At 40.7% G+C, this 23833-nt stretch overlaps 1 protein-coding gene across 3 annotated transcripts in view; it reads left to right on the top strand.

Moving 5' to 3' along the window:
* The window catches only part of GPAT3 (glycerol-3-phosphate acyltransferase 3), a 69244-nt gene that overhangs the window by 3101 nt on the left and 42310 nt on the right, over positions 1 to 23833 (top strand). For all 3 annotated transcript variants that reach the window (XM_040479400.1, XM_040479394.1, XM_040479388.1), the window contains exon 3: positions 5451 to 5517. In XM_040479400.1, the coding sequence (XP_040335334.1) occupies positions 5451 to 5517 (67 nt within the window). The remainder of the gene's footprint in view (positions 1 to 5450; positions 5518 to 23833) is intronic.

Genomic DNA, 23833 nt, shown 5'->3' with positions numbered 1-23833 from the left:
GGGATAATTCCCTCAAAACTTGTGCTGTTTGCTTAGTATTAGGACATCTTTAGGTCTGGACAAATGCTGTCTTTTTGTAGATTCTATGCAAAGCCCAACCCTTCAGTTACTCATTGCACTTTGTTTTCAACGGATTTGGTTGTATCTTTCTCTGAACCAGTGATTTTTCAAGGGGTATATAATCATTTCTAAGGAGTATAGATGGCATTATTACAACTTTATATTGGGAAAATTGTTTTTAGCAATTCAAACTATGAAAAGTAAAACTTTTGGGTGGGGATATGTAGAGGGTAGTCCATCTGGATTGTAGGGGGTGTATCAGAAATTCTGGTGGGTGCGTGTGTGAAGTTTTCATGTATATTAAATAGGAGCATGGATTTAATGCTGTTTTCAACCACAGAGTATGGATTAAGTGCTGTTTTCAACCACAGAAATCAATGGGGGTAAGGGGGGGGGGGTGAGGATTGCTATTTGTTGGCCTAAGGCTCATGATTAGAGGGAAATAAAGACTGGGAAGAGAGTATAGCATTGGTGGAGAAGAAGGTAGGGCAATGGTATGTAAATTATCTAATCTAACCAGGTAATACAGTCAATGGACAGATAATGAATGTCTACGGGGCTAATTTTTCCCTCAGCTTTTGAGAAATAAGATGGAAGGATAAACAGATTCCTCCAAATTTCTGGCCTTGTGACCTTGGGCAGGTCACTTAACATCTCACCCTTAGTTTCTACCGGGGGGGGGGGGGGGTATAGGAGAATGCCTCCGAGAGTTACTGTATCGTGTGCATGAAATGAGGAGAGGTCAGGGAAAGCACGATACACAGTAGGTGCTCAAATCTCAGTGGAGTTTGAATGGAAACACTCTTTGGTCTTGTTTTTATTTTTTGTTTGTCTTTGCTCCTATGTGGCTTGAGATTTAACCCATCTTCAGATCTTTAATGAGTTAGCATCCATACTCAGAGCAGACTATTCTTGCCTTTTATTTTATTTTATTTTATTAAAAATATATTTTTTTAAGTAGGCTTTCTGCCTACTCCACCTGAAGATTGAGAGTTGCATGCTCTATACACTGAGCTAGCCAGTCACCCTACCTTTTGTCTTAATTATTTTTCTTCCCCTTTATACTTTCCTCCATCCACCAGTTAGCTTTTCATCTTTTCAAAAGACATGTCAATAAATGTCATGTAGGATGGTTTATAACACCTCTGTTAATATGATATTCAGGTGTTATTCCTGGTGTTGGAAATACAATAAATGTGCTAGAAGGCCATGGCTGTTTATGACAGAAAGTAATAATAAAGAAAAGCTACGCAGGCATTGTGCTTAAATGCACAACTCTCTGACATAGTCTATATTACTCCCACTGATAGATTGGGGAATGGAGATTCAGAGAGTTAATTTGTCCAGATAGTGGCACACAGCTGTTCGTAGTAGAATTAGGATTTTAATTTGAATCTAGAGCCTGAGTTCTTGCTCTGCCAAGATGACAGATTTGTCAAGAAAACTGTTTTATTAGGCTACAGACAGTGGCCTGCTGTTATCTGCATAAACCTAATACTTTGAATTTGTATGTAATTGTATATATCTTCATCCTCTCCTTTTCTCTTTTTAGTTAATCTTTAAATGTCTTTTTAGTGTAAAAACTAAAAGTTGTAATTGTCTAGATGACAGTATCATTTTTGCAAGCTTTTGATCTAAGCTTTAAAACTCAGACTTAACCTGTTTTGCTTTTTTTGGTGAATTAGAGACAGCTACCTTTTGCTCCCCAAGAGGAGTTTTAAAACTAAGTAGAGTGAGAACCTGATTTGAAGGCAGTGTCTTTCAACCTTTCTTTGTAGGGAGAAGTGAGATGGGAGTAGCCATGGGGATTAGAAACTACTATCATACTTCAGCATCATCCTGTGGGCAAGAGGCAGATGTGTTTTGAGATAACCACTATAAGAGGTTGGGAACCTCTGAAGAGATATTCCAACCTCTGTCTTCGGGCTTACTTGATCATTTGGCATGGTGGAAGTGGAGTAGCTATTTTGTGGGAAATGCACTGCGTGGTTTGCGAAAAAGTGATCATTTTGGAAGCTAATAAATTTTGGGGCGTGAAGTGGGAGGAGGAAGCCAGTGTTTTCTACTTTGAGGCCTACTGGGTGGTGGTCATTGGAAAGATTATCTTCCTTACTCTTTTATCTTGGTATTGTCCCTGGTTTAGGGATGATGAAATTGGGGTCCCAAGAGGTGACAACCTTTCATCAGAGCCGAATACAGCCAGGAGCACACAACTGCGATTCGTATGCATATGTGTCTGGCTGCAAAGCCTTAGCACTTTTCACTTTTGCTGGAGAGTAAGCCCAAAGAAGAAAATGGTTTTCTAGTGCAAATTTCCTTTGACATTAAATGACTTCTCCTTCCACCTGAAAATTTGTAACTGCATTTTGTAGGACAGACCTTTGGCGTGACCATTTCAGGAGAGGTTATGCATTCTGATAGTTGTGACAGAACATGGAGCTCTTTGTAGTACATCATGCTGTATGAAGCACGCCCCTGTATTCGTTCGCTCTGGCGGCCATAACAAAGTACCACAGACTGGGGGGCTTAAACAACAGAAATTTGTTTTCTCACAGTTCTGGAGGCTTGAAGTTCAAAATGAAACTGTTGTTGGCAGGTTTGGTTTCTTCTGAGGCCTCCCTCTCTCCTTGACTTGCAGATGGCTGCGTTCTGTGTCCTCATATGGCCTTTCCTCTCTGTGTGCAAATCCCTGGTGTCTCTGTGTGTTCAAATTTCCTCTTCTTATGAAGACACCAATCATATTGGAGTACGGCCCACCCTAAAGACCTCATTTTTTAACTTTGTCACCTTTTTTAAAAGGTCCTATCTCCCATACAGCCATATTCTGAGATACCGGGGAGTTAGGGCTTCAACATATGAATTTTGGGAGAGACACAAAATCAGCCCATAACAGCCTCAAAATATCAATATTTTCCATAAAATAAGCATGGAATAATTGTCTTAATCTAAGGTAATTATCATTTATATAAAATATAAAATCATATTGCTACTTATAAATGATAACAGGTGCTAAAGCTTTAAAGTGGAAAAACTATGGAAATAAACCTTTCCTTCTATTGAGAAGACATGGGAGGTATATCTAGAGTTTGAGAACTCCTACACCAAATCAGCAAGGAAGGGAAAAGGCTGCAATCAGATTAAGATTGAGTCTGATTATCATTTGTGACTTGCCACTTGAAGCCCAGAAGATTAAGTCTCTATTTATAGGCTGTTCTCTAAGCACAAATAGCATGTTCCTACTTGGCTCTTTGGGATGTTGTGCAGGGGTCCTGACGTAGTCAGATCATGCCCTACTTCATGACCTTCAGGTATAGGTTTTAGGTCATTTAGTCTCTTTCCGTCATTTTCTTATTGATTTGAATTTTTAAAAATTTGTTTAATTCCTTGTGAGCCTAGAAATACCTGTTTTTTGCCACTAGGTTTTTGATAAATTCTTTTTGCTCCTTCAAGGGCACTTAAGTCCTAATTATAACGATCACAATGCCTTTCACCTCTAATTTCACCCTTCCTCCTCCCACTCCCCCATCCCCTTTGACAATGTTAGCTTCTGGAATTGTAATCACCATTGTAATCATTTAAATAATATTTTATTTGTTCCCTTTCTAAAGTAGAAAAATAGTCATAGGGATTTTCCAGGATGCTGTCAACAAAAGTTAGTTCATTTGTGGTTTTTGAACTATTGTTAATGGTTGATAATTTTGGAAATGCATAAAAAAGCACATAAAGAAGCAAATAACAAGTCACATCTTGGTGTATTTCTTTATACTTCCATGTACATTCAAAATAAAATGAGAATTGGGATGCCTGGATGGCTCAGTCGGTTGTGTCCAGCTTCGGCTCAGGTTATGATCTCACAGCTCGTGGGTTTAAGCCTCACAATGGGCTCTGTGCTGACAGCTCAGAGCCTGGATCCTGCTTCAGATTCTGTGTCTTTGGCTCTCTCTGCCCCTCCCCCACTCATACTCTCTGTGTGTGTGTGTGTGTGTGTGTGTGTCAAAAATAAACAAACATTAAAACAAATTTTTTTTTAAATGGGAATTGATTTTCCCCGTTCTTAAATTCTCACAGATGTGTGGTTCCTCATATTCATAACATTTTCCCTGTCCATCCCCACAGAAGCAAGTGACAGGTCGGCAGGTGGTTTCCTTTGTTAGCGATTTCACTAATTCCTTTCCGGCTCCCCACGTCTTTTTTTTTTTTTTTTTTTTTTTTAATATTTATTTACTTAGGGGGAGTGTGCAAGCAGGGGAGGGGCAGAAAGAGAAAGAGAGAGAGAATCCCAAGCAGGCTCCCTGCTGTCAGTGTGGAGCCTAATGTGTGGCTCAAATCCACATACTGTGAGATCGTGACTGGAGCTGAAACCCAGAGCCACCCAGGCACCCTATCCAGCTCTCCAAGCCTATTTTAAAAAAAAAAAAATTTTTAACGTTTATTTATTTTTGAGACAGAGACAGAGCATGAATGGGGGAGGGTCAGAGAGAGGGAGGCACAGAATCTGAAACAGGCTCCAGGCTCTGAGCTGTCAGCACAGAGCCCGACGCGGGGCTCGAACTCACGGACCGTGAGATCATGCCCTGAGCCAGAGTCGGCCACTCAACCGACTGAGCCACCCAGGCACCCCAAGCTCTCCAAATCTTAAGCTATTTCTGACATAGGCAATTAGGTCTGTTTGAATGTGTCTTGCCCCTGAATGCCTAATTTGTTATGAAAACATAGTTATTTTTTGGGACCCATGTTTCAATTAATCCTCATAGCATCCATATGGGATAGGAACTATTATCCTCATTTTACCGATGAGGAAATGGAGGCCTAGAGGGATTAAGTAACTTTAAACTTAGTCTTTTTAAATTTTTTTAACGTTTATTTATTTTTGAGAGAGAGAGAGAGAGAGAGAGAGAGAGAGCATGAGCAGGGGAAGGGCAGAGAGAGAGAGGGAGACACAGAATCCGAAGCAGCTCCAGGCTCTGAGCTGTCAGCACAGAGCCCGATACGGGGTTCGAACCCGTGAGATCATGATTTGAGCCAAAGTCGAACTCTTAACCGACTGAGCCACCCAGGCGCCCCTGAACTCAGTGTTGATGCCATAACCTGAGCTCTTGCCTGACATGCTTCATGACCTTTTCAAGGAGTAGTTTAGTGGGGTACCAGGTGTGTGTGAGGGGTTTAAATAGGGTTTATATAGGGTAAATAGGGCATGATCAGTAACTAATATAAAAGAGTATACTTGAGACTTGGAATATTGCTACTTCTGAGATTTACTGAGGTATCTCTTTAATTCAGATAGTCCTGGGCATAATGTTTAATTTCACTTCTGTATAAGCATGGTTTGAGTATTTTACATTGTGTCTATGGAACAGTTTAAATTAACAACACTACTTATTTTTGAACAGTGGGCCACAATACGCATTGAAAAGGGAGTCTCAAAGGAGTCGGTCCTTAAAAACTCAGCTTCTGTTGGTAAGTCTCCTTTTCAGTTATGATGGCTAACATATCCACACTGTAAAAATTTACATCTACCAAATTTGAACTTGAAATATGCAGAGAGCAGTGCATTCTATAGGCCTAGGATCAGTCATAATTTTGTTCTTTATGCAAAATAGCAGTTGCCTGAGTTTTGAATGAGTTTTCACTGGAAAGGTGGTAATAATGTGCTAGTTCATCTATGTGTTCTTACTTCTAAAGGCATACATTTGAAGATGTCTGCCTATAGTTTTCAAGATGCAGTCAATGTTTTGAAAAAATAATGCTAATTGGACTCCTTCGGAGTTAAACCTATTTTTGAGGTTTTTATTAGCACTGTAGTCTAACTTGCGGTTCTCAAAAATGTTCCTCAAAATACCCTTTCCTGCTAATGACTGATTGATAATACATGAAATAAATAATAACTGCCCCATGAAATAAGTTTGGGAATCACCACATGCTATACCTTACTTTTGGAAAGTAATATTATACAGCAACAAAGGCTCAGAAATGTCCTACAGTACAGAAAGCTGTTTAATTTTTGTTAGAAGTGAGCTGACAAGTCAGCTGAGCTCACTCGTGTATCCATTACTGCTTTGCTTTTGTTCCAACAAACCTTTTCACTTTTGGGGTAAGAATTTTAAGAATTGGTTAAGACACGGGGGATCATAGGAGAGTAGAATTCTATGGAAAGGATGACTACGAAATTAGGAACTTGATTTAATTAAAAGACTAAGCCTTTGTGTGTTTTCCAAAAATAATGTGCAGACAATTTCGTGCCTATCTAATTTAGGATAAAAGATGACCAAAGTGTCAAGCCCTTCACTGGAAGGAACTTAATCTTCCAGAGGCTTGTCTAGGAGAAATTGTAGAAATGGTATACCACAGTGCATTTTGGAAATACAGTATTTGAGCGAAAACATTGGCTCATTTTGTGTAAATGGATTGTTATGTTCAAATGATTGAAGCAGCTAATAGACCTTCAAGGTGTATACTTGGACACCAAGTATTATCATCAGTAACATTTTACCAAAATTAGATATTTTCGGTGCTACACAATCCCCTTTTTATTGCCAGGTACCTTCTCTTGGACATAGCAGATCCACTAATATTTTATGTTTCTGGGTACATTTAAAAATGTACGTTATGATTACGTACTCCTTATGATTTAAGGAGACAACAAACTTTATTGCTGGTTTTTCTGTTGTACTTGGTGAGACTTTGGGCTGTCACTGATTTTTTGTTGTTGTTGTCAGTTTATTTATTTTGAGAGAGAGAGAGAGAGAGAGCAGGGGAGGGGCAGAGAGAGAGGGAGAGACAGAATGCCAAGCAGGCTCCAGGCTGCCAGCGTGGAGCCCAATGTGGGGCTTGAACTTAAGAACTGTGAGATCATGACCCGAGCTGAGGTCAAGAATCAGATGCTTAATCGACTGAGCCACCCAGGCGCCCCTGGGCTGTCACTGATCTTGAGTGAAATTCTGTAGAGCCCTAGAGATTGGGGTATTGGTGGTGCATGTGTTGGGCCATGAATTTAAAAGGGCACAAGGTGTTTCGATTTGGTAGGTTAAGAGGATTAAAATCTCTAGGTGAGTTTCCTTAGCACTTTTTAGCCTAAATAGAAGTGAGTATTGTCACTTGTTGAATTTTTTTTTTTTTTTTTTTTTTTTTGGTCACACATCTGTCTTTTCCATGGTACCACCAGGAAAGAATAGAAGCGAACAAGAGGAGAAAACAGAAATCATAATGGTTTAGAGTATGGCTGAAGACTACCAAATTTTCTTCTTTCATTCAGAGTAGCCATCTTTCCTTTTAGCCATGAAATTGGGAGTGACTGTTGCAGTTACGAGCATTTGATATCTGTAAGGTTGGTGGGGAATCCAAAGATGATGAAGATAAGGTTCCTCTGGGGAGACAGGTATCTGACCGGTCACTGTGATAAATGCTAAAGTAGGTGCATAAGCAAAGGACAACGTGGGATCTAATTTAGGCTCTGATATATCCTGCTTTCGTCTCTGTTAATCCCACAAGTGTGCATGGTATGCACCTCCATTCCCATTCTGATTTGCATCCTGCTTGGGTAGCCCTGTTAGAGGGTGTGTGCCCTATTGATACATCCTGCTGTTTGGAGTCAGCAAGAGGTAATATCTTAATCCTAGATAGACTGGCCAAGGGTGATGAAACACACTGAGCACTTGTGTGCCTGGCTGGTGCAATCTTCTGCCTTCGGAGCATCGTGTCTCTGTACTGCAGCCAACAGTAGCCCGAGTCAGCGTTGAGTCGGTCAAAGTTGAGGCAAGGGTCACAGGCAGACCAAGGGCCCCAAGAGTGCGGATGTGATGTCTGAATGATATAGTGCTGATGACAGGTTTACGAAACTGAGAGGGAGAGAATTGCTAAACAGGGAAAATAGTTATGTTTATTTTCTGCACCCAAAATTCACTCTGCTGCTCTTTTACTTAATGAAGCACATTAAAAAAAAAAAAAAAAGTTTATTTTTGGGAGAGGGCCGGGGAGAAGGGGGCAGAGAGAGAGGGAAACCGGGGATCTGAAGCAGGCTCTGCACTGTCTGCACAGAGCCCGATGCAACGCTCGAACTCATGAACCATGAGCTCCTGACCTGAGCCAAAGTCGAGGCTTAACCGACTGAGCTGTCCAGGTGCCCCGAAGCACATTTTTGGAAATACTTTTTAAGTCTCTCTTTCCAGTGAGACCCCTTTTTCAGTGTATTTCTCCTGTGCCTTTATTAGTAAGACAGCTAAAATCTGAACCTAGAGAAATATTACCTTTGCGGTTAAATAATCCTCTTCTGTCTTTAGCCATATTCTGCTGTATCTTCTGGTAAAAATCTGTCTCATTTATTGATGGAGCTTCAGATATGATCATGAGCAAGAGCTCTTTAGGAAGCTCTGTTATTGCACCTTCTTCTTCCAGTTTTAAGGACTTTTCCTCATTGTTAATACAACCATGAAGGTAAATATTTCCCCCCCTCTTCAAGTAACTGTGTTATTCTGAGCATCCTGACTCAGTGGAGAATGTAGAAGTCCCCTCTACCCTAGTTTTTGTTTCCTGAGGGCTCATATGCTGGGGAGGCTAAAACAAGAGACAAGAAGGCTATTGGGTCCTTTGCTTCTCTGCATCAGCTGTGCTTTCTCACTCCAGCCTTAGGACAAATGCATCTTTTCGGACCCAGGTACGTGGTCTGATGGAGATAGTATCAACTTTTATTTTACTTTGTTGTAAATAGTGCAAAGGACCATCAACTATTTTTTTTTTTTTATTAAAAAAAATTTTTTTTTCAACGTTTACTTATTTCTGGGACAGAGAGAGACAGAGCATGAACGGGGGAGGGGCAGAGAGAGAGGGAGACACAGAATCGGAAACAGGCTCCAGGCTCCGAGCCATCAGCCCAGAGCGTGACACGGGGCTCGAACTCACGGACCGTGAGATCGTGACCTGGCTGAAGTCGGACGCTTAACCGACTGTGCCACCCAGGCGCCCCAAGGACCATCAACTATTAATAAGAGCCACCAACCTTGGGTGCCTGGGTGGCTCAGTCATTAAGCATCTGACTTCAGCTCAGGTCATGATCTCACGGTTTGTGAGTTTGAGTCCCACAGTGGGTGAGCTTGAGCCTGGCTTGGGTTGATCATGAGCCCTGCTTTTCTCTCTCTCTCTCTTTCTCTCTCTGCCCCAGGTGAGATTCTCTTTCTCTCTGTCCCCCTGTCACTTGCACATCCCCCCTCTCTCTCAAAACAAACAAACAAAAAACCACCCCAAATAAAACAATGAAACTGTAGTTTTATGCTATATTTATTAAAAAAAAAAAAAAAGCCCCCAACCTCACCCTTGGGTGCCTAACTGATTTGGAGGACTTCTTGTGCAATAGATTTCAAATAGTAATTAGGATTGCACTTGTAATCATTGTGATTCATTATGCCATTTTCATGACTCAAGATGAATTCCACTGTACATTGCATTATATTACTAGGACATTTTGAACAATTACCCACCATAGGTCAACAGGCAGGATGAAAGGCCCGAATTTGCCCTTGGCCTGGAGTGTCTCAAACAAAACCAATAAATAGAGGCTATGGTTCAGTCATTGTGGCACTGTTTTCTAGAATGTGGCGCTGGCCTGACTTAGCGTTATCTGCATGCCAGATGCATGCCACCTCCTCAGTCCTCCCCTTTGCCCCACTTCAGGAGGCATCACACACAGGGATCTGTGGTCACATGGCCTGTTGTTAGTGAAGCCCCGTGCTGAATTTCTCTCCTGCCCTGTGCGTCTTACCCCCAGAGCTCATCTCTTCCTCCACCCAAACACACACAAAGGAAAAAATGCTGTGGAGAAACTTCTCATGTTATACCTATTCAGAGAGAATTCAGGCTGCTTAACATTTCTACTGATTTTACTCTTGGAATTCTTTCTGTGAGACTTGATCAACCATGGTGATGCTGGTACAATATAAATCACATCAATATTGTGAATTTAATAAATTCACAAGAGGGGCGCTTGGGTGGCTCAGTCGGTTAAGCGGCCGACTTCGGCTCAGGTCATGATCTCGCGGTCCGTGAGTTCGAGCCCTGCGTCGGGCTCTGGGCTGACGGCTCGGAGCCTGGAGCCTGTTTCAGATTCTGTGTCTCCCTCTCTCTCTGCCCCTCCCCCGTTCATGCTCTGTCTCTCTCTGTCTCAAAAATAAATAAACGTTTAAAAAAATTAAAAAAAAATAAATTCACAAGATAAAGATATTGTAAATTCAATAAAGATTTTTATTTACTATATTTATCTTTATTGTAACTTACAATAAAGATATTATAAATTCAATAACCTTGAATTTATAGAAAATGTGGGATAATATTCTGTGACAGAAATTTAAGTATCATTTTCTATACTCATTTTTGCTTCGGGCAGGCTGTTTTTGATAGTCTGTTTACATCAACTAATTGTCAACTAGTATTGTCTTGGCATAAACTCCCTGAGTACAAGTCCTCAAGGATATAGAGTATAATGCATTTAAAGGGGTTATCTTGCTGATAAAATATTGGAACTTGCCTAGCTACTTGTAGAGAGAAAAATAATCCATTTATGGGATATGGAAGGATTATAGCGTGAGATTTTTCCTTATCACAGCCAAATGCTTTTATTAGTCTGCCTCTATTTATAAATCTTGTGCCTGATGGTGGTGATGAAGATGATGATAATTTTCAAACATACACAAAGGTAGAGAAATAGTATATTGAACCCAATATAGGCAATATTTGTCAAGATTTTGCCACACCTGATTCAACTATGCCTTCTTACTTTCTGCTAAAATATTCAATGCAGTATAAAATTTCATATCCTTTCATGCATTTTTAAATTAAAATTTTTTTGGGGCGCCTGGGTGGCGCAGTCGGTTAAGCGTCCGACTTCAACCAGGTCACGATCTCGCGGTCTGTGAGTTCGAGCCCCGCATCGGGCTCTGGGCTGATGGCTCAGAGCCTGGAGCCTGTTTCCGATTCTGTGTCTCCCTCTCTCTCTGCCCCTCCCCCGTTCATGCTCTGTCTCTCTCTGTCCCAAGAATAAATAAACGTTGGAAAAAAAAAAAAATTTAAAAAAAAAATTAAAAAATTTTTTAAATGTTTATTTTTGAGAAAGAAAGACAGAGCATGAGCAAGGGACGGCAGAGAAAGAGGGAGACACAGAATCTGAGCTCTCAGCACAGAGCCTGATGTGGGACTTGTACCCACAAAACACACGATCGTGACCTGGGCTAAAGTCCCGTGCTTAACCGACTGAGCCACCCAGGCACCCCTTTTCATGTGTTTTTAAAACAGGATTAAAAAATAATCAGTGCTATTATCCCTTTAATTCAAACCTAATTTTTTAATATCATCTAATATACAGTCCATATATAAATTCCCCTAACAGTTTCAAAATGGTTTTATAATTGATTTATTTGAATTGAGATTCCGTCATGGCCCATGAACTTGTTTATTTATTTATTGATATGGCTTATTGGACAGATGGAGTATAATTTTTGTTCTTGGAGCAAAATAGCAGTTCTTAATAGCAGGTGATTCTGAAAAATTTCACTTGCATACCTTGCATTTTTATCCTCACAGCTTGATATAGCTCTGTGGAAGACAAGGTTTAATTCTTTTGCTTGTTTATTTGTTTGTTTGTAAACCGTCAGATTAGTCCTCTGTATTTCTTTTTTTTTTTTTTTCAACGTTTATTTATTTTTGGGATAGAGAGAGACAGAGCATGAACGGGGGAGGGGCAGAGAGAGAGGGAGACACAGAATCAGAAACAGGCTCCAGGCTCTGAGCCATCAGCCCAGAGCGTGACGCGGGGCTTGAACTCACGGACCGCGAGACCGTGACCTGGCTGAAGTCGGACGCTTAACCGACTGCGCCTCCCAGGCGCCCCTAGTCCTCTGTATTTCTAAGCAATATAATGAAATTTAATCAACCACTTAGGAGAGCAATTTGGCACAGCTGAAGACCCATTACACGGTAGCCCCGTAATTCCACTTTTCCTAAGATATCAAACCCACCCAAACTCTCAGCATGTATGTATTAGGAGACATGCATCAAATGGATACCAATAGTGAAAATAGGGCAACAATCCTGTCACTCATCAGGAGGAGAATTAATATGTGAGCTAGTTCAAATGAACTAACTGGATTTACATGAAGAGAACAAAGTATGTACATCTTAATGTTAAGCGAAAATAACATGTATGGTGTAACATTTATTTAAAATTATTACTATACGCAGATACCATATAATTATGTAGATATATGTAGATAAGTGTAAAATATATGTGGAAATGAAATGTACTCTAGGTTAGTGTTTATCTTCTAGGAGGGAGGAGAAAAGGTGGGGAGATGGGCTTTAACTGTATCTCTAATTGTTTTCTTTAAAGAATATCTGAAGGGACGCCTGGGTGGCTCACTCGGTTGAGCGTCCGACTTCAGCTCAGGTCATGATCATGGGGTTCATGAGTTCAAGCCCCACATCAGGCTCGCCACTGTCAGTGCAGAGCTCGCTTTGGATTCTCTGTCCCCCTCTTTCTGTCTCTCCCCTGCGTGCTCTCTTTTAAAAATAAATAAACATTAAAAAAAATTGACCTTCCTTAAACAAAAAAAAGAATACCTGAAGCAAATATGACAATAAGTCTCTTTTTTCTTTGTTGAACTCAAAATTTTTTTGTTAAACTTATATTTTAAGCATAAAAATTTAAAAAACCCAGGGGCGCCTGGGTGGCGCAGTCGGTTAAGCGTCCAACTTCAGCCAGGTCACGATCTCGCGGTCCGTGAGTTCGAGCCCCGCGTCGGGCTCTGGGCTGATGGCTCAGAGCCTGGAGCCTGTTTCCAATTCTGTGTCTCCCTCTCTCTCTGCCCCTCGCCCGTTCATGCTCTGTCTCTCTCTGTCCCAAAAATAAATAAACGTTGGAAAAAAAAAATAAAAAAAAAAGAAAAAAACCCAACTAATAAGATATTAAGAATATTAAGAATTGCTCAACTAGAGTCTTTAGTCTGATGGGTGGAAGTAGTTTTATAATAGAAAATAAAAATTTGTCTCAGGGGTGTGATTGATGGTTACCTACCTGCTCCAAAGTACATCTTCATTCAGTCTGTCCAATGCTTGGAGTTGACATTTAAACCAATGGGAATCGAAATATATTAGCTTTTGGAGCTGGGATTCTCAGCTCCATTTTGGGTTGAATAATCCTTTGTCATGGGAGTAAATGCATTGTAAGATGCTTAGCAGTATCCCTGGTCTCTACCCACTAGATGATAGTAGTGTACCCCCTAATGTGACAATCAGTGTGTCTCCAGACACTGACATATGTCCCCAGGAGGCAAAGTCCTCTCCTGTCTCCTAACCTCTGTCCTCTCCTTTGCAAAGCACTGCTCTTAGAGAATAATGTGTTTTTCTATTGGTATCCAATATCATTAGCATAATTTATCTTAGTTTTCTAACAAATAGGCCCTTGAGGGAGCAGAACTTGATTTCCAGTTTTTGGTGGTGTGGCTGGTGTGGGGAAGGACAGAAAGTGAGGTAAGGCACGTGAACAACAGGGTGAGCAGAGAACACTGGATGATGGGAGAGGAAGCTTGCTCCTTAAGGAAAGGTAGAAGTGAGACAAGGGACTCTTTCTGTAAACTTTGCCTCGTAATCTGAAGAAAATATGCTGTTTTGGAGGGAGCTTTATTTTAGAATGGATTGGAGACTTGTGTATAACTATGTACTCTAACCCCCGGAAAGGAGATGACTTAACATTTAATTCTGGCTAACAGTGAGTAAGCAGGAAGGAGTGGTTTTGGCAGGAAAGAAAGTAAAAAGTCAGATCAGACTAATGACTTTCATTGCATTGTAAAGTGATGGGTGGGAGGAGAGTGATATAAGCCCTAAATCACAGAAAGGAAGGCTCCTAACTTAAGAAAGCAGTCAGGAAGCTCATAAAACATACTCTCTTATTTTGCAGATTGTTTTCTTGTCACGTAGCAGGAACAAAGTAGGTGACGTGCCCTGTGCCCAATCCCTATTTTCTATGAAATGAATTTTGCTTTTAAACATAAATGATAAAAGCAGGTTTTAAATCTTTCTATCCCCAGCACTGTTCAGCTGTTGGCCATCTTGTTGGTGCTTTGGCTCTCTTAGTCCCAAACTCCTCAGCGGATTGGGAGAGTACTTGCATCTCAGAATTGTGGAGGTTTGAAAAAGTCAGATGAGAATGAGACTCAGGGATTCTTTGAGAGTGAGAAGATAGCTGGATCAGGTGACCGGATAGTCAACTTGAGAAGACATTCTCTGTTTAGAGAAGTTCTCTGTGACATTGGGAGGAGCAGACATCTCATCAGGTACCTATCAAATCTAAAATCCAGCTTGTCACTCTAGAAGTGTTCCCCAAACTAATCTCCCCACCTAACACCCCCCCCCCCAGAGAAAACCCTAGTCAGAACTACAAAGCTTCTCCATTTTGTTTCTACTTTATAGACAAAATCCTGTCAATAATAATAAGAATCACCACCATTTATTAAACAATGGCTCCATTGTGCAAAATTATTTACATGAGGGAGGTCTTGGTAATTCTCTCTTACCTGATGAGAAAACAATGGGTGAAGGAGGTCAAGTGACTCCTTCAGATCCTTTAAGTAGGCAGGGCAGATTGAAAAGAAAGCCCAATTTGTCTTTCCTATTCAGAATCGCTTGCCACAACTCCTTGCCTAAACTATACCTTCCTTACCTGCTCCTCTGGTCAATCCATGCCTTCTCATTCTCCCTTGGAAGGTTGAAGTAACTCTTCCACAAATGGAAACTCCCTGCTGAAAGTTGGCTTCGTCGCATCTTGGGAAACGCATAACATTTCAATTCAAATCATCAACAGAATTTTTAAAGAAATGAAATCTATTAAGAACATTTAGAATTATAATAAAAGATACTATACATAAATGCCAAGCCATAATGTTGACATTATAATTGATTTGATGGCTTATTTGACAATGAAGTTTTATAGATGCTTCTCTGTTGTGGGATTTCTTGTTTAATCGAACGAGTTATGTCCAAATCAACAAAGTTAATGGGGTCCATCAGCCAAGAAGATATGGGTTAACAGTATACTGAATGGGATGTTAAAATGTTAGTTAAACTGAAACTCTGCCTGTTAATTCTAAATGCCTGTTAGTTTCTCTGCAGGGTTGACTGAGAATTGATTACAACAATGTCCATACTTCCCTCCATTTATGCTTCAAAACAGTTGTAAACACATGGTTAATTTCATGACTAGCATTTATATCTGGGGGTTAAAATCTTCCTCTTTTATCATTACCATTGGTTATTTTGTAAGTTTCTAGGGAACTACCGGGGTATATAATGGTGAAAAAGGGAGTTGATTTTCTCATCTGCTTTTCTCAGGAGAACAAAAATTTGTCTCCAGTACATGTAGCTTAGTACTCCTAGTCTTGATTACTTGTAGCTTCGTACTTCTAGTCTTGATAACTGAGAGACACTAACAGGAAAGTACTCTAAATTTAATAAGGGCCAATTTTTTCTATTACAGATATATAAGTCATACAGAAAACAGGAAAATAGAAGGTACCTTTACTTCAGTAAAGCTTTTGATTGTATCCTATTCCAAATAACAGGGTTGACAAATCCACTCTATCTGTTACCCCTCCCACGGCCCTGGAAGACATCTCTGGTTGATGAAGTCTTTGCCACTGAACCACCGGGTAGCCTCCTTAGCACAAACCTGCAGACACGCCCTCACTTCTCACTGATTTGGAGTTGGTCTGTGTAGGCTGATGAAACAGTTGAAACAAGTTGAAACCTTGTTACCACTCGATCTGGAGAATAAATGGAGTTTCTCATACTGTGTAGCAAAGGATCACTAACTAAAAGGAGGAGAACCTCTTGAGTAATTGGGCTTTGGCATAGATTTGGTTGTATTGTTCAAGGGGTTGTATTGAAAGTGCAGTATCATTGACCGAATGCTCTTTGTTGGGTTTTAAATTACCTAGGAAACCGAATAGAATTTGAAGTAATCTTTTTAAAAATTTTATTTATTTAAATTCAAGTTAGTTAAGGGGCGCCTGGGTGGCGCAGTCGGTGAAGCGTCCGACTTCAGCCAGGTCACGATCTCGCGGTCCGTGAGTTCGAGCCCCACGTCAGGCTCTGGGCTGATGGCTCAGAGCCTGGAGCCTGTTTCCGATTCTGTGTCTCCCTCTCTCTCTGCCCCTCCCCCGTTCATGCTCTGTCTCTCTCTGTCCCCAAAATAAATAAAACGTTGAAAAAAAAAATAAATTCAAGTTAGTTAAAATACAGTGTAGTATTGGTTTTAGGAGTAAAACCCAGTGATTCATCACTTCCATAGAACACACAGTGCTCATCCCAACAAGTGCCCTCCTTAGTGCCTATCACCCATTTAGCCCATTCCCCCCATCCACAACCCCTCCAGCAACCCTGTTTGTTCTCTGTATTTCAGGGTCTCTTATGGTTTGCCTCCTTCTCTGTTTTTATCTTATTTTTCCTTCCCTTCCCCTATGTTCATCTGTTGTGTTTCTTAAATTCCATATATGGGTGAAATCCTATATTTGTCTTACTCTGACTTATTTTGCTTAGCATAATACACTTTGGTTCTGTCCACATTGTTGCAAACGGCAAGATTTCATTCTTTTTGATACTCAAGTGATATTCCATTATATATACACCACATCTTCTTTATCCATGCATCCGTTGATGGACATTTGGGCTCTTTCCATACTTTGGCTGTTGTTGATAGTGCTGCTATAAACATTGGGGGTGCAGTGCCCCTTAGAATCAGCATTTTTGTATCCTTTGGATAAATACCTAGTAGTGCAATTGCTGGGTTGTAGGGTAGCTCTATTTTTGATTTTTTGAGGAACCTCCACCCTGTTTTCCAGAGTGGCTGCACCAGTTTGCATTCACACCAATAGTGATCTTGATTGTTTGGATTCGTGAGCCATCAAAGAGAAGATTGACATTTAAGATCCTTTATCCAAGGTGGATGCTTGGAAATGGAATAGAAAAGCCAGCCTCGATAGGAAAAGGCTTGCCACTTCAGAAGGACCAGAAGCAGAGTTTTAGACCATCAGGCATGGAAAGCCAGGGAAAGTATAGAACCCAAAATAATGCTGCAGTTCATGGCAGAACGAGCATGTTCAACACACAGTGACAAACTGCTTTGAATCACTCACCCTGGTCTCTGCATGAACACTTTACCCAGTGTTTTCTGGGTACCTGGGTTATATGCTGAACTATGCCCTCAGGCAACCCTTAGCCTACTTAAGGAGATATCACCAATATCCACATGTCCATGTGGCAAATGGGAACCAGGCAGTGCTGATGGTGTTGAATTTCACAAAAATAAATATAATTACCTCGAGTAAAGAAATGCATAAACGCAGTATGAAGAGATCGTTTCGGATGGGGGATGTCAGAGAGAGTGTTTTGGTGAACATGTTATTGTTGAACCAGTCATGTAGAGGTGGATTGGGATTAACTGAGGTGACAGGGCTTTCTAAACTGGGGGAATGAGGGAATTGCTTGGACAGCAATGGTAGTGAGCTAAGTTCATAGAAGGGAACAGACATAGAAATAAGGTTGGCAAGAAGGTGACATGAGGTTGTGAAGGGCTCAAATGCTAAGGGCTTTCGATGTGATATAAAGGCATAGAAAAGCCTGGGTTTACTGTTTATATTGAGGGTGGTAAAGAAGAAATTCTGAAACCTGCAGAAAGGATTAATATAGTGGCAAACCAGACCGGTGAAAGTTGATTATTGAATTTGGAAAAAAAGAAGAGATGATTCCAATGACAGTTGATTAATTATTAGAAGGTAGAAGCCATCCCTCTTTCCCTCCACATCCATAAAAGATGGAACAAAAGAGGGGCACCTGGCTGGCTCAGTCCATGGAGCATGAAACTCTTGATCTCAGGGTTGTGAGTTCAAGCCCCACATTGGTCATGGATCTTACCTAAAATAAATAAATTTAAAGAAATGTTGGAACAAAAAGAATGTTGTAAAGTAAAAGAATTGTTACATGTAAGACAGAGATTCTTAGCAAAAAATGATCATAAAACTAAACCAAGCTAGTAGGTAGATTATAATACAGAGAAGTTTTACAAATAGAATACATAGTTGGGGCACCTGGGTGGCTCAGTTGGTTAAGCGTCTGACTTCGGTTCAGGTCATGATCTCACGGTTCGTGAGTTCGAGCCCCGCATCGGGCCCTGTGCTGACAGCTCAGAGCCTGGAGCCTGCCTTGGATACTATGTCTCCCTCTCTCTCTGCTCCTCCCCTGCTCATGCTCTGTCTGTCTCTCCTTCAAAAATAAATAAAAACATTAAAAGAAATTAAAAAAACCAAATAGAATATGTAGTCGAGAACTTAAGTTTTTCAGTGTGTGTTTGTCTCTATGTATCTGTTTGTAGGTCATTGGCTCCATAGGCAGAGGAATCAAGAAAGCTCTTCATCGGCTCTTTATTCTGCCAATAAGTCATGACAATCAAGCCCTCTTCACCTTTTCTCCTCCCTCTAGGAGGTTTTATAATGGCATTTCCCAGTTTTCTGTTTTCTTGCTGAAGCTTTTGGGAAAGCATAAGTTTTTGAATGAATAAGAAGGTGACAGGCTAGAGTGCCAAAGCATGCTTGGTACACAGAAGGCTGGGGAGATGGGGAGCAGATGGTGGTGGTTCCTTTGTTGTTCAGGATTGGCTCTCAGGGCTCAGGGAAAGGAGAAAGCCTGTTAGAATTGTGATTAGACAGAGTCCTTTTCTTGGGTTGGGGTAGGAAGAAGCTGGTGATGTATGGATGCCTTGGGGATAGGCAAAGCTCTTAGACAGGGACCTTCCCCTTGTATGCCAACCCCAGTGTTTTGAAAGCTCTCTTTCTGTACCTCCTCTCCTAACTTTTCTAGGTCAGGTGCCTCGTTTTTCCACTTCTCTTTCTCAGAGTTCTGTTTCCTTCAAAACTTGAGCTGACTAGAGAAGAACTTTAATTTCCTGGAGTCCTATTTTGTTTTTTTGAAGATTCCTCAGGGAGTAGAACCCGTAGAGCCCTTATGTCTCCTGTAACTTCTGGGGACACCTGGTGAACAAAAAAAAGCTGGGATGTGGCCTGCTTTTCTGTTAGGGTCTTAGAGCCTTCACCCTGTCTTGCCTCAGCATTTCTGGAATTGATGGACCTTGCCTGTGTGCTTTTCTGGTGTTGTGTGCTGGGTAGCCTGCACTGACTCATTTCACCTGTGAAATGGAGTGGACCTGAAAGCCTGGGGATGTAGGAAATGCCATAGACAAACTTTGTGGGTGGGATAATTTGGCCCTTTTACCTTTAAAAGGGAAAATGCACTGTCTGCGGAGGACAGCAACTTGGAGGAACATTGACTTTGGCCTTTACAAAAAGCTAAAATACTTTGGAGACAGTGCATATACATATGTAGTGACATTCTTCTTCAAGTTATAAGAGAAAACAGCATTATGATTTCTGGTATCACTTTGCAACCAGTGGAATTCTGTTGGCTTACACAAAGAGGAAATTGATAATGAATTCTAGAGACTATCTTTAGAAGAAAGAAAGAAAGAAAGAAAGAAAGAAAGAAAGAAAGAAAGAAAGAAAGGAAGGAAGGGAGGAAGAAAGGAAGGAGGTAAAAAGGAGATTAAGACTGGACAGAGAGTATAGGTTTTGGCTATGAGTAATTAATAACATTCACCTACTTGGTAGACTATGTGCAGTACTTAAAGCCTTTGCAAGGATTAAGTGTATGTCCCCTTTTTCCCAAGTGTGGTAAGTTTTTTAGGTTGTTATGTTAGAGTATCAGGCATATAGATCACTTCATTTCCTTGCCTCTGTAATGACAATGGTACAAATCTACACAAATTAATGAGCATCTTCATTTTCAATGGCTCAAATGTTCCCAACAGTCAGTTTATTTGCACCCAGTGGCCAATCCACATGACCTCTCCAGAACAGATTTCAAGTGTGTGAAGCCAGCAGGCATTGTGAAATCCCAACATGTGATGGTGTTCAGCCTTTGATGTTCATCTGACATTCTGCACAACAAGCCTGTCACCAGTCAGTAGAGAAGCGTGTGTCTCAGGGTATATAATCAAGGAGAGAGAAAGACAGGTATTTTGTAATCAACAAAAAGAACTAATGTCCTTTTTTCCTTTTTTTTTTTTTTTTAATTTTTTTTTTCAACGTTTATTTATTTTTGGGACAGAGAGACAGAGCATGAACGGGGGAGGGGCAGAGAGAGAGGGAGACACAGAATCGGAAACAGGCTCCAGGCTCCGAGCCACCAGCCCAGAGCCCGACGCAGGGCTCGAACTCCCAGACCGCGAGATCGTGACCTGGCTGAAGTCGGACGCTTAACCGACTGCGCCACCCAGGCGCCCCTGTCCTTTTTTCCTTAAGGAAAGCCATTGCTTTGCCACTCAGTCCTTACCCCCATAGGAAAAGCCACCCATTGTGTCCTTTGGAATAAGCTTGTTTTAGAAACTTAGGAAAGACATTTCATGAGTTTGATGTAATTCGGTCTTTTTTTCTTTTTTATATTAAATATAATTTATTGTCAAATTGGTTTCCAAACAACACCCAGTGCTCATCACAACAGGTGCCCTCCTCAATGCCCATCACCCACTTTTCCCACTCCCCCACCCCCATCAACCCTCAGTTTATTCTCAGTATTTAAGAGTCTCTTATGGTTTGCCTCCTTCCCTCTCTGTAACTTTTTTTCCCCCCTTCACCTCCCCCATGGACTTCTGTTAAGTTTCTCAGGTTCCACATATGAATGAAAACATATGGTATCTATCTTTCTCTGCCTGAGTTATTTCACTTAGCATAATACTATTCAGTTCCATCCACATTGCTACAAATGGCCATATTTCATTCTTTCTCATTGCCAAGTAGTATTCCATTGTATATGTAAACCGCATCTTCTTTATCCATTCGTCAGTTGATGGACATTTAGGCTCTTTCTGTATTTTGGCTATTGTTGAAAGTGCGTTATAAACATTGGGGTGCAAGTGCCCCTATGCATCAGCACTTCTGTATCTCTTGGATAAATTCCTAGCAGTGCTATTGCTGGGTCATACTTTTAATTTTTTGAGGAACCTCCACACTGCTTTCCAGAGCGGCTGCACCAATTTGCATTCCCACAACAGTGCAAGAGGGTTCCCGTTTCTCCACATCCTCTCCAGCATCTATAGTCTCCTGATTTGTTCATTTTAGCCACTCTGACTGGCATGAGGTGGTATCTCAGTGTGGTGTTGATTTGTATTACCCTGATGGGGAGCAATGTTGAGCATCTTTTCATGTGCCTGTTGGCCATCTGGATGTCTTCTTTGGAGAAGTGTTTATTCATGTTTTATGCCCATTTCTTCACTGGATTATTTGGTTTTTGGGTGTGGAGTTTGGTGAGTTCTTTATAGATTTTGGATACTAGCCCTTTGTCTGATATATATTTGCAAATACCTTTTCCCGTTCTGTTGGTTGCCTTTTAGTTTTGTTGGTTGTTTCCTTTGCTGTGCAGAAGCTTTTTATCTTCATAAGGTCCCAGTAGTTCATTTTTGTTTTTAATTCCCTTGCCTTTGGAGATGTGTCAAGTAAGAAATTGCTGCAGCTGAGGTCAGAGAGGTTTTTTCCTGCTTTCTCCTCTAGGGTTTTGATGGTTTCCTGTCTCACATTCAGGTTCTTCATCCATTTTGAGTTTATTTTTGTGAGTGGTGTAAGAAAGTGGTCTAGTTTCATTCTTCTGCATGTTGCTGTCCAGTTTTTCCTGCACCATTTGTTAGAGACTATGTTTTTTCCACTGGATATTCTTTCCTGCTTTGTCAAAGATGAGTTGGCCATACTTTTGTGGGTCTAATTCTGGGTTCTCTATTCTATTCCATTGGTCTATTTGTCTGTTTTTGTGCCGATACCACACTGTTTTGATGATTACAGCTTTGTAGTAGAGGCTAAAGTCTGGGATTGTGATGCCTCCCTCTTTGGTCTTCTTCTTCAATATTACTTTGGCTATTTGAGGTCTTTGTGGTTCCATACAAATTTTAGGATTGCTTGTTCTAGCTTTGAGAAGAATGCTGGTGCAATTTTGATTGGGATTGCATTGAATGTGTAGATTGCTTTGGGTAGTATTGACATTTTAGCAATATTTATTCTTCATCCAGGAGCATGGAATGTTTTTTCATTTCTTTGTATCTTCTTCAATTTCCTTCTTGAGCTTTCTATAGTTTTCAGCATACAGATCTTTTACATCCTTGGTTAGGTTTATTCCTGGGTATTTTATGATTCTTGGTGCAATTGTGAATGGGATCAGTTTTTTTATTTGTCTTTCTGTTGCTTCATTATTGGTGTATAAGAATGCAACTGATTTCTGTACATTAATTTTGTATCCTGTGACTTTGCTGAATTCATGCATCAGTTGTGGCAGACTTTTGGCGGAGTCTGTCGGGTTTTCCATGTATAATATCATGTCATCTGCAAAAAGTGAAAGCTTGACTTCATCTTTGCCAATTTTGATGACTTTGATCTCCTTTTGTTGTCTGATTGCTGATGCTAGAATTTCCAACACTATGTTATACAACAGCGGTGAGAGTGGACATCCCTGTCGTGTTCCTGATCTCGGGGCAAAGCTCTCAGTTTTTCCCCATTGAGGATGATATTAGCTGTGGGCTTTTCATAAATGGCTTTTATGATGGTTAAGTATGTTCCTTCTATCCCGACTTTCTCGAGGGCTTTTATTAAGAAAGGATGCTGAATTTTGTCAAATGCTTTTTCTGCATCGATTGACAGGATCATATGGTTCTTATCTTTTCTTTTGTTAATGTGATGTATCACATTGATTGATTTGTGAATATTGAACCAGCCCTGCAGCCTAGGAATGAATCCCACTTGATCGTGCTGAATAATTCTTTCTATATGCTGTTGAATTCGATTTGCTAGTATCTAGTTGAGAATTTTTGCATCCATATTCATCAGGGATATTGGCCTGTAGTTTTCTTTGTTTGCTGTGTCTCTGTCTGGTTTGGGAATCAAAGTAATGCTGGCTTCATAGAATGAGTCTGGAAGTTTTCCTTCCCTTTCTATTTTTTTGGAACAGCTTGAGAGGATAGGTATTATCTCTGCTTTAAATGTCTGGTAGAACTCCCCTGGGAAGCCATCTGGTCCTGGACTCTTATTTGTTGGGAGATTTTTTTTTTTTTTTTTTAATTTTTTTTTTCAACGTTTATTTATTTTGGGGACAGAGAGAGACACAGCACGAACGGGGGAGGGGCAGAGAGAGAGGGAGACACAGAATCGGAAACAGGCTCCAGGTTCTGAGCCATCAGCCCAGAGCCCGATGCGGGGCTCGAACTCACGGACCGCGAGATCGTGACCTCGCTGAAGTCGGACGCTTAACCGACTGCGCCACCCAGGCGCCCCTGTTGGGAGATTTTTGATAACGGATTCAATTTCTTCACTGGCTATGTGTCTGTTCAAGTTCTCTATTTCTTCTTGTTTGAGTTTTGGAAGTGTGTGGGTGCTTAGGAATTTGTCCATTTCTTCCAGGTTGTCCAGTTTGTTAGCATATAATTTTTCATAGTATTCCCTGATAATTGCTTGTATTTCTGAGGGATTGGTTGTAATAATTCCATTTTCATTCATGATTTTGTCTATTTGGGTCCTCTCCCTTTTCTTTTTGAGAAGCCTGGCTAGCGGTGTATCAATTTTGTTTATTTTTTCAAAAAAACAACTCTTGGTTTCATTGATCTGCTCTACAGTTTTTTTTAGATTCTATATTGTTTATTTCTGCTCTGATCTTT

The sequence above is a fragment of the Herpailurus yagouaroundi genome, unplaced genomic scaffold, assembly GCF_014898765.1.
Source record: "Herpailurus yagouaroundi ecotype Mexico unplaced genomic scaffold, PumYag 28, whole genome shotgun sequence".
Classification (NCBI taxonomy): Eukaryota; Metazoa; Chordata; class Mammalia; order Carnivora; family Felidae; genus Herpailurus; species Herpailurus yagouaroundi.
Note: the sequence above shows the minus strand (reverse complement) of the source record. Positions and strands in the feature narration are given on the sequence as shown.